Source organism: Durio zibethinus, chromosome 24 (assembly GCF_047325235.1).
Source record: "Durio zibethinus cultivar Kanyao isolate XHJ-2024 chromosome 24, ASM4732523v1, whole genome shotgun sequence".
Lineage (NCBI taxonomy): Eukaryota > Viridiplantae > Streptophyta > Magnoliopsida > Malvales > Malvaceae > Durio > Durio zibethinus.
Window position 1 is genome coordinate 14981101 of NC_143185.1, and position 12129 is coordinate 14993229.

General features: G+C 28.7%; 1 protein-coding gene across 1 annotated transcript; it reads left to right on the plus strand.

The window, feature by feature from the left end:
• The first annotated feature begins 4658 nt into the window (after positions 1–4658).
• LOC111316910 (UDP-rhamnose/UDP-galactose transporter 4-like) lies at positions 4659–11638 on the plus strand. Its single transcript, XM_022919144.2, has 6 exons — positions 4659–4801; positions 6003–6230; positions 7782–7966; positions 8057–8257; positions 9189–9350; positions 11082–11638. The coding sequence occupies exons 2-6, from the start codon at positions 6101–6103 to the stop codon at positions 11409–11411; spliced, it is 1008 nt and encodes a 335-aa protein (XP_022774879.2). The 5' UTR covers positions 4659–4801; positions 6003–6100; the 3' UTR covers positions 11412–11638.
• Positions 11639–12129: the final 491 nt, after the last annotated feature.

The window sequence follows — 12129 nt, forward strand, 5'->3', positions numbered from 1 at the left end:
GTTAATTACTATACGAGCCTTACCATGTTTTTGTTCTGCATGGTTTCTTACAAAAAATGCAAGACTAGAATGTGAACAATTTGTTAGTTCAATTAGCCCTTTTTGTAAAAGATCTGAAATTTGAATTTCAAATTCATTTATGTCCTGTTTGGTATAGACCATAGGTTTTACTTTGATGATTTTGTTTGAATCAATAATTTGTAAAGTGCAAAATCTAGGACTTCTAAACCATAATTTTAGTGGTTCTTCACTAAAATTTTCTTATAAAAGTTCAAATAACCAGTACGTTTCACTGATGGATTTTATTTCAATTTTATTAGCTCCTGGTTGGAAAGTAAAATCACAAATATGTTTATGATTTGTAACCAAAAGAACTTCTATAGATTGTTTATCTATAGTAAGTGTTACTGTATCAGGGTTTAAGCTAAAAGGTAAATAATTATAGAGAAAATTATTACCTAAAAGCATATCTCCATGCATAAAAAGAAAACATAATATTTTTGGTATGATGAATTAATGTATATAGAAATATTTTTTTCTTTAAACCCAATGATGGTTTATTTACCATCAATGCCTATTACTATTAATGGATTTTCATTGGCTCTTATTTATTTAATGGTAAAGCATTACTTCTGCAATTGGAGATTGTTGCACTAGTATCTAATAAAACATGCAAAGAATAAGGTTTATATTTTTTAAACCTAAATTCTACATGAATGTAATTATAAAACCTTTTTGGTTGATTATTAGAAAAAGTAATAACTTCATCATTGCCAATTTTATATTAGGTAATAATGGCTAAACTTTTGTTTTCTTTTATTCTAGTTTTTTTAAAAGAAGATACTGAGTTTAAAACAAAGTTTACTGTATTGTAAATATAAGGTTGTGATTGATTATCACTTGGAAAAATAGGAATGTTGACATTGTTTTGTTTTAAAAATATTGAAAAAGAATTTCTATAAGAAGTAGCAAAAGATTGATTGCTACTTAAACTTTTTGTATCATTTTCTTAGTTAGAAAATGAAAGAATAGAAGTAGATGAAGGAATGGCTAAATTATTAGTAGAGTTGCTTGTTTCAAAAAATTTTTAAAATACAAGTTGTTTCTTGATGTAAAAAACTCTACAAAATTGACTCTATGATGTGTGGCTCTTTCTTCTGTAATATCTTCAATTAACCAATCAGTAGAAACTGAAAGGTCTCTAAGATCCATCAATCTTAATTTGATTTCAATATCATAAGATTTTGGTTTAAAAATTTCTATGATTTTAGGATTTATTTGTTTAATAGAGGTAGTAGCAACATTTGTAAACTCATAAATTGCAATCCAATTTATTGAAAGATCATGTGTTGCTTCATGTAGATTAGAATTTTTTTTTTTAATTCTGAGTCTTAAACAGTCTTTTATTAAGGGTTTTTAATAGAGATAAAATAGTTTGGTTTTACTTTAAACCAAATTGCTCTTAATACTAAGTTTGATTGAATTCCACTGATTATGAAGTTGATAGGATTAGAAAATTTTTTGTCTGTTAAAACAGTTAATATTGAAATGTCTTTTCCAAAAATAAAAATGGATTTTATGGTTATCATAATAACTCCTATATGGATATATCTAACTTTAGGGTATTTTTCTAAAAATCTTTTGATTTTTTCTTTTGTAAACAATTGTATATCTACTAATCCTTGTTTAGAATCATTAGTTATTGTATCACCACTGATTTTTTCAATGTGACACTTGACCCATGGTCGAAATTTTTTGAAAAAGGTATTTTTATAAATATCATTTTTTTGATGATTTGTAATTTAGAAATTTGCTCATAAAAAAGAGAATGTGTTTCTCTTATAACATCTCCAAGGGATGTCATTTGTTGTGTTTCAATAGAATTTGCAATAGAAGATGTTTATGATATTTCTTCTTGATTAGAAATAATATTCATCATTAAAAAATATTTTGTTTCACTATCAGAAGTATCTAATTTTGATTTAGAAAGTAGTTTCATTAAAAAATTTCTTCATCAGATAAATCTTCTACAAAATAGATTGATAAATCTCATTCTTTAATAGTTTTATAACTTTTTTAGCACTTTTCCCTTTTTAAGGGCAATTAGGTGCTGTATGACATTCTTCGTCACATATAAAACATTTACATTTTTATTTATTAGAAGTTTTTCTTCTAATAACAAATTTTTTGCCTTTGGTAACCTTATTTTTAGGTTTCCATTTTTTCATAATATATCTTTTGTTTCTATTTTTTCTAGAAAAATGTTTGATTTGTTTGTTACAACCAAACTCAAATTCATTTTCTAAAATCTTAGTGCATTGTTTATCACTAAGTTTGCTTTTAATCTACTTTGTTGCCACTTGTTTAAGACAATATTCAATAACTTGTTTTTGAATATAATTAATTCTATTTCCTAAAGTATCATAAAGAGAAATATTATTACTAGTACTACTACTAGAATTGGATTTTTTTAATCCTTGATTCTAGGTAAGTTGAGTAATTTTACAAACATAACTCTTCTCATGGTGAGGGAAGTTTATAAAAATATTGCTCTTTCCAATATGCAGAATGTTCTTCATTCAGTTTTTGATATTCACTCATATATTTTTTGGAGTAATCATCAAGATTTCTAGTATTACAAAGTTTCAATTTTGACAGTATGTATTGAGCTTCACTGTTTGGATTAGATTCATCTATATTGCCACAAAATTTATTTTTTAAGATTTGGGTTAGACCTTTGAGTAAATTAGAAATTGTAGTTATCTGATATAAGAGATTCCCTTTTTGAATTTTTCTTAATTCAAAATTTTTCCAATTTTTTAAAAGCTATAAAACATCACTTTGCCAAATACAACAAAAATAATTTAAAAAATATTTTTCTTGTAATAATTAGATCTGTCTCTAATTGTGATAACGTTCATCTTAAAAAAATTTTAGATTAATATGTTATGATTTTTTATAAAAAAAGTCAACCTCAGTTGAAGTTGGAAATGATTTCTAGTATATATATTTATAAATATATATATATATATACACACGTGCATGAAAAATAAAGCTTTAGATTTAAAATCACGAATCAATTAAAAAAATAAAAATAAAAATAAAAAAGAAATTTTGTGAATAAAGTAACATAAGTTGTGGAAGATAGAATTATTTTATGAGTTTGTGGAAGAAAGATTAGCTGACACTGTGTAACATTGTGTCATTGTAAGCAAAGTTAGGAATTTCTTGTGCCAAAATTTAATCCAAGATTAAAGGTCTAAAAAAGAGTCAATAATCCTTATCTAACCATAAATACATTTTCTCCCCCATCAAACACCGAGACAAAGTCTCAAGTATAAGAAAAAAATTATGACAAAATTAATTATCTCCTTTGTCCCATTAAAAGTATTCACATTTTCTTTTTGAAATGTCGGAAAATGAAATTATTATTTTTTATTTTTAAACACTTTATACTCTTATTTTTTATATTAAAAGTTTATTTTTTATTTTTTGAAAATAAAAATATCATACATCAATATTATAAAAAATTATATTTATAATATTAAATACTTAAAATTCAAAGTTTTTTAATATGCATGAAAGTAAATAACTAAAATAAAATGGGGCAGAATTAGTATTTACCGGACAAATTTTCCATGCAAAAAAGAAAGAAGGGGATGGTTAAAAGTGGCATCAGATTATGGACCGGCCAATTAAAGCAGAAAAATAAATAATAAAGTAGGCATAAAATTATAGTAAATTCGATTTTTTCCCTCATTTTCATTATAAGTGGAAATAATATATATTATTGACAAAAACAATTCACATTGACAATACTGAAAACAAGAAAAAAAGGACCACTAAAAGGAAACAAACACATTCATACCATACAATGTATAAAGAAAAGGACATTTATGGACCAAAGAAAATCATAATTTAATTTATCCCCATTTATATTCCTAGCTTGTATACATTTTAATTTTGTTTTAATGTATTAAAAAAAATAAACTTTTAATTTTTTTTTAGTTTAAATTTAATAATTTGTATCATCATGTCATATTTCATGTCAAATATAATTTTAGATACGATATAATTAATTTAGATATAAATACAATATGAATATTTAAATGATACAAATAATTTAAATATAAATACAATATATTTATAATATATATTACACGTGATATAATACAATTAATATATTTAAAAATTAATTTATATTAAAATAATATAACATAACACGATTAATATGATTATATATAAATAATATGATTAGACACGATTAATTTATTTATTTAAATAAAAAATATTATTTAAATTAATATTTAAATAAAATATTATTTAAAAATTAAATATTTATAATATATTTAAACATCAAAATAATATAATAAATACGATTATTAATTTATTTTATAAATAAATAAATTTTTAATTTTTATATTATAAATAATATTATATCTTAAACATATCATTATTATTTTATACGATCAAAACATGAATAATACTAAACCTTAACGATATAAATAAGAGTAAAACTAAATTCATTCATAATTTTTTTCTATCGTATCATTAGTATTTTTATCTTGTTGAATCCTTCCTCTCCCACTCTTAATGGCGAAAGAAGGAACGTTTGAAACTATAAATGCAAAAATAAAATATTCTTGAAACTATAAATGCAAAAATAAAATAGAATATTTGTTTCTCTCTCATTCGTTCTCAAAAAAAATAAAAAAAAAACCTATTTACGGCGCAAATTCCAAGAGGACTTCATTGGACTTTCTTCTTCTTCTTCTTCTTCTTCTTCTTCTTCGTTTCTCAGGTTCGTTTAAATTCTTTTTCCTTTTTCTTTTCTTAATATGTTTGGAATCCACTTTATATATCTATTGCCGATTAATGCTTTGTTGCTTTGATCATTTAACGACTTTTTCTTTTAATTTTAATTTTGCTTTGATGTGGTTTTTTTATTTACTTTTTATTTATTTGCCATTTTTGGATTGAAATTTCTTCGGATTTTTTTTTATGTTTTAGAAATGAAGCGTAATCAAGTAATCGTTAAAGAGTGATGGATCTGCTTAGAAATAGCAAAAATTTCTTCATTTTTTAAAAAATTTATATGATATGTATTATAGAATTTTAGTAATGCGTAAAATTTAAACTCGATCACTTTTCCTTTGAACTGAAAAATTGTTGGTAAAGGCAGGTAATTTTGAGCGTTTTAGTATTAGTTTTATAAGTTTAGATGTTAGCAAGCAGGTCAAATTCATGTAGCTGGAAAAGTTTCAATTTTTTATCCCATGCTTTAATTTTTTTTTTTAAAAAAATTAAAATAAGCAAATCCCGGGCTTTAGTATTAATTTTATAAGTACTGAAATTTGGCTGCTCTGCTTTTCACTATAAATTGTAGAAATTTCTTTGTTTCCATTTTGGGAACGTAAATGTGGATTTGGATATCAAATTCTTTCACCTACTTAAAATTCTTGAATCTGAAACTGAAGAAATTTTGGATTGAAATTCAAGTTTTAAAATTGGACTGGATTAACAAATGCCAATCTTGAATAGTAATTTTTTAAATCTTAAATTTCGCCCTTCAAAAAATTCTTGGTGGAATCAGTCCAAATCCAGATCCAGCTTCTTTAAATCATTCTCAAAGTATAAATTTGAATTTCTAAATTCCAAATCCTACTTTTCTAATGTTGGTTTCCAACGGACCACTGGCTGTCAAGAGTTGTAAGAGATCATTGTACTTGTTATCTCTTCCTGTAAAATTGTTACTTTCCTATAATTGTCTTGGAAAGTTTATGTATTACAATTGTATGTTGCTTTTTAATTTGCTCTTGTTATTTCTGAATGAAAATTTTATAAGGTAGTTCACTGTTTTATTGTCTGAAAAAAATAAATTTCTTCATTGTCTGTATTAAAAGAGGATGCTTGTTTGTGCTTTCTTTAACCTTTCATTGTCACTAATTATAAACTATTCATGTTAAAATGATATTGTTTTTCCAAATGATTTGTTGATACAGGTACTGCTGCTGGTGTTTTGGCAGCTGAACTTAGTTTTTGCTTGCTGAAAATTGAGAAACAAAGACTCTGCTTGATAAATTGGAGACTATAGTTAAAAATGTCATCAGTTAGCAAGGCTGATAGGAAAGCAGCTCTAGATGTGGCCTCATGGTTTTTCAATGTTGTCACGTCTGTGGGTATAATCATGGTCAATAAAGCCTTGATGGCTACATATGGCTTCAGTTTTGGTATGTTTTGAATAAACATTTTACCTGCAAACTTTGATAAACTTTGCATTTGCATTACGTATCTAATGGATCAATCATTTTATTTTCATTGTGTTCCTATAAAGTCTAGTTGTTATGGGTCGAACTCCATATGGTCAACCTAAAACGGGCAAGCAGAGTAGCAAGACTAATAGTTTAGGAAGTAACATACATTGATTTGGTTTTCCCATTTGTTTAGCTTGTGTTTGTTGATTTGAAAAGGAAAATCAAATAGAAGCCCATATAGCTTATTGAGTAAAAGATGATCTTCCTGTATTCTCTTTTCCTTTTTATATCTTAAAAGAATAATAATTTTTTACCAGTTCAATCCATTATTAAAGTAGATTTTTTTTACCCGTAGCAGAAATTTGATTTTCAGTAATTGCCTGACAATCTCGAACTTTACAAACAAGTCTTACAAGTTTACCCCCTTAAAATAGGATGAAGTGTTCTTTTCCAGCTTTTTGGTTTCGAATTTGGATGGAAACAGCTTAAGGCCCATTAGTTTTGGAAAATATTTCTCATTTTCCATTTTAATTTTTACTTTATATTTGAAAGAAGATAACTAAATTTGACAGCTATTTAAAGTTTTTTCAATTTCCAAAAAAACTAGAAAACAAGGGTTCCAGAGATTTGGTTGTTTTCATTTTTTATCGTAGATTATATTTAGAGTAAAAGTGGAGACAAAAAATGGAAAATACTATCCAAATGTAAGCAGGCCCTAAATTTTTGAAATTTTTTTTTTTTAAATATCAAATTTTTTAAAGGCTTAGTAACTCTTATAGACATGAACAGATAAGTAAACTGTGTAAGAAGATATAAGTCAAGCCATTCTATGTAGGACAATACAATTTTTTAGAGATATGAAATTTGTGTGGAAAAGTATACTGCTTGATATCGCTTAAGAACCCTCTGGACTTATCTCGGTGGTTGAAGTTGTTTGATGATGTCTTGCAGTTGCATTTTGTCAATGCAAATATGTATATCTGGTACTTTTTATCTCATATGGAATCTAAGCATGTTTTAAACAAATATCGTACAAATACAATGGATTTATATGTATAAGAAATTGATTGGAAGATTCCAAACCACACTTTAGCATTACCAATATGCAGAGGATTAATGCCTTTCTAATGGGAGAGCTTTTATGAATAGATGAGGGTTAAGAAGTGAAAAAAAAAACCTTTTATAGTTGGATAGAAAAAGAAGTTATCTTTCCTTACCATGGTTTTCTTCTCCAACTTATGTATGAAAAGTCATGAAGAGGACACTCCAGCAATTAGAACTGGGGCCTCCATCTTGGAGAGCCTAGGTTCAAATCCTAGGATGGGCAGGCTGAGATTTGTGGGATGAGAGAGAGCTACCTCCCCTTTTCTAGCTCAAATTCCTTGAATATCAAAAAATATCTTGCATATGAAAAATGTAACTTGCTTTTACTATATTAATTCTGATGAAGCAAGTCAAATGTTAACAAAATTACCCGAGCATATCTAGAAACCCTGATGTTGTGCCCCATTTATTACCATGCTGCAGCTACAACATTAACGGGTTTGCATTTTGCCACAACAACCTTGTTGACTTTTCTTCTTAGATGGCTGGGTTACATACAGGACTCTTATCTACCATTATCCGATCTTCTCAAGTTTGTCTTGTTTGCAAACTTTTCTATTGTTGGAATGAATGTGAGTTTGATGTGGAATTCTGTGGGCTTCTATCAGGTCAGTTTTAGTGACTTGGATTATTATTCTCTTCTTTGTTTGATCTCTTGGAAGTTATGTTACATTGATTTGTTTAAAAATTATTCTCAGATAGCAAAGCTGAGCATGATTCCAGTATCTTGCTTTCTGGAAGTTGTTTTTGACAAGGTCCGCTATTCGAGGGATACGAAGCTTAGCATAGTCGTAGTTCTCCTTGGAGTTGCTGTCTGTACTGTTACAGATGTGAGTGTTAATGTCAAGGGTTTTGTAGCTGCTGTAATAGCAGTCTGGAGCACAGCCCTCCAGCAGTACGTAAGTAAATCGCACGAGCATCCTGATTTTACCTAAGGTGCAATAAGTTGGAAGATTTTGGATAGTCATGTCCAGTGGTGGAGCCATAAATTTTATGTAGCGTGGTCTTAGTTCAAATATACTAAATTATTAAAAAAAAAAAAAAACAACAATAATGATAATAGTAATAAAAAAAAAACTTTATATCTAGTCATAGTTGTAAAAACTTACTATTTTACTTGACATGGTTTCATATTTTGAAAACATTGCACGATAGATTTGTTATTAATTCTTTTGAACACATTTTCCAATGTACATAACTAATTTATCATTCAACCATTAATTTCCAATTCAATTTCATAAACGAGTCTTCAAGATGTTCATTGTTGAAAATGCTCTCTACCGTAACCATGGTATTTGATAGAATAGTCATAGTTGTAAAAAATTTTACTATTTTAATTGACATGGTTTCATATTTTGAAAACATTGCACGATAGGTTTGTTATTAATACTTTTGAACACATTTTCCAATTTACATAACTAATTTATCATTCAATCATTAATTTCCAATTCAATTTCATAAATGAGTCTTCAAGATATTCATTGTTGAAAATGCTCTCTACTGTAACCATGGTTTATGATAGAATCAATACTAGTCTTAATAACAAATAAATTGGATCAGTAAAGAGTCTTTGGGCTTTATTTACGATATACATAATTTCAAAATTTTTTGCCTCAGCGAGGGCTTGAGCCCCCACTGGGAATAAAAGAGTTCCACCAATGGTCATCTCATGTAATTTTATAATTGAACAAGGTTCAAAATGCATTTATCATGCCTTGATCCATTCCATAAATAAGACACCGGCCATGCTTATGCTTAAATCTTGTTCATGGATTGATAATTTGGGTCTTCCTTTTTGTTTTCTTATTTATTTGTTTATTTATTTTACAGTATGTACATTTTCTTCAACGCAAGCATTCTTTAGGATCTTTCGACTTATTGGGACATACTGCTCCAGTACAAGCTGCAAGCCTGCTGTTAGCTGGTCCTTTTGTGGACTACTGGTTAACAGAGAAAAAGGTTTATGCCTATAACTACACTGTGATATCAACGGTAAGGTTCTTATCAGAGTTGCCTAGAATCTAGTTGGTAATAGTACTGCTCCATTTCACTGGCATGTGATCTCATGAAAGTCATTACAGCTGATTCAATTCTTTAATGCATGTTATGTTTTTGCTTTTGGATTAAGTTATATTGGTATATTTATGGATAGATTTCCATCTGTATTGAGCAATCACTCTTTATCTGCAGCCTTTGAGTGTTCATAAAATGCTAAATGTCCTTCATTGTCATTGCAATAGCTGACAGTCCCAAGTTTGGCTGTTATTATGTGAATCAGCTTCTTGAATATAAATTAAGAAACCCAGGTCTATTGTCAAAGTTGGTGGCATTGTATGTCTATAACATTTTATTTTGGTACTCAATTCTGCCACATCTAATTGGCTCAAAAAGGAGGGCTGGATGATCTACCTTACAGTCCCAGAAAGAGGCCTGTGGTTGCCTAAAATAAATTTTGGGAATGTCTTTGTGTTTATTTGTGTTCATATGGAGAGGTTATTTCCATTTTTACATCTGGTTATGAAAAGGATTCACAAATAAGAAGATTTAAATATATTACCTACTTCTGATCTTCTAATGCAAATTGTCCAGTCTTTTCCCCGTCCAAGCACACTTTCCTAATGCTAGAGCAGGAATACCTGTAGTGCAATACTCTCCCTGCATATGGTAGCTATTTCATTACTTTTGACCCATTTAGCATTTTGATATTCCTGATATTAGACTGAACAAGAAAAGGAGCCAATTTCATGGCATTAAAGTTGCCATCTCTAAGCTACATGAAGTGCTTTTGTAATGTTCTTGATGAAGCTTCATTGTTTGGTACACTTTTTTAAGTGCTTTATATATAGATAGTACTCTCTCTCTCTCTCTCTCATGGATATTTATTTTGCTTTCAAAGCTACCAGGTGAAATGATGTCAATGAGAGAGTAATTTTGTCTTCCATTTTAAAGCCTGATTCTGCCAATTTGGATGTAGTTGTCTATGATTTTTCCTTTAAAATAGAAGTCAATGATAGCTTAGTTTCCTGCCTTCTGTTTGGTTGGCCGAAATGATATGCAAAATTTGTTCTTCCACAATATTTAATAATTCAGCTATTCCAGAATATAGTTGGGTTACCTCCTGCTAAATTCTCCAACAAGTAGGATTGATTGTTTTTATCAGCTTACCATCTTGATGCATGCTTTATTTTCAGGTTTCACATGTTAAAAATAAGGTTCTGCAAACTGTGTCTAGTTGCATATATGCTCTTTTAAGTTTAATGGTATTGTTAAAGGATTGACATCCTTCCTTAGCCACTATGTTGATTTTGATTATTTAATTATCCACAAATAAATGGTTTTGATTATCTGCTCTTGTTTTCTTACAATTTTTTTTTTTAACCGAGCTAGCTGCATTTATCCTGTTCATGGCATAAATTAGATGGCATTCTTAGAATTTGAAAGAATTGAGTGAGATCATGATGCTTCTAACATCTTTTGCTTAAAATCAAGATTGTAAAACTTGTAGCAGATCATTTTGTCTGCTGGTACAAGTGAACAAAATTATAGTCCAAACCTAGAATCTCTAGCCTCATTCCCTCTCGAGTCACATCCCCCTAGTCACCAGAGATTTTGTCGTACTGTTTTACTGAAGTGCATGTGCAAGTTCACGTATGAATATTAATAGATTCTGCTTGCAGGTAATCATGACTACTGTAAATGATATGTGATGCTTTTTGCTTGCAGTTTTTCATAATCCTGTCATGCACCATTGCCGTGGGGACCAACCTCAGCCAGTTCATCTGCATTGGCAGGTTTACGGCTGTATCATTCCAAGTGCTTGGCCATATGAAGACTATTCTTGTCCTGATTTTAGGGTTCATTTTCTTCGGGAAAGAAGGTCTTAATTTACATGTAATTCTGGGTATGGTCATCGCAGTAGCGGGAATGGTCTGGTATGGTAATGCTTCCTCCAAGCCAGGAGGAAAGGAGCGTCGGATTTATTCAACTTTAAGCAACAAATCACAAAAACAGGACGAGTTATCAGATTCTAACGAGATAGACGAGAAGGTTTAAAAATTCAATTACAGTTTTAACAAAGTAAAAGGAAATGATATTGATATATATATATATATATATATATATATATATATAGAGAGAGAGAGAGAGAGAGAGAGAGAGAGAGAAACTCAGCCATTTAAAATTAGCGGATTCCAGGAATCTATTTAAACGTAGAGGATCCAAATTATTACTATTTTTTTTTCACACATCATGGTTAATCATTTCCTCGTTTAATTTATTCAGGTGAAACGTTCTGCTGATAGAGGGAGCAAATTCCCTGTTAAACCAGCATATTTTTACCCCTCTAATGATATTGCTTGTATTAATTTATTTCCTTGCTTTTTAATCTATGTTTTATCTTATCTAGACAATTAGAGCCAGGCTTATTTTACCTTGTCCTTTGGTCCAATAACTCAGGTAGCCCCACCTGGGGGTTGATTGAGGTGCAGCATCGGGGTTCTTCTCTTGGCTTTCCCTCGATAAATTGCTGTTGCATGTGAGGCATGCAACAAATAAATTCCAGGCCTTTTTCAGTATCTATACTTTGGCCTAACAAATGAGAGTACATCTATATCCTATTAGTTAAGTGTCAAAAGGCGTTTAAAATAATAAAAAAAAAATTATTATTTTAAATTCATATCCATTTATAAAAAGGTAAAATATATATATATATATATTTGTTTTTTGTTAAATTTATATAAAATTTTCGTTAAAATTTTAAATTGTATTGTTT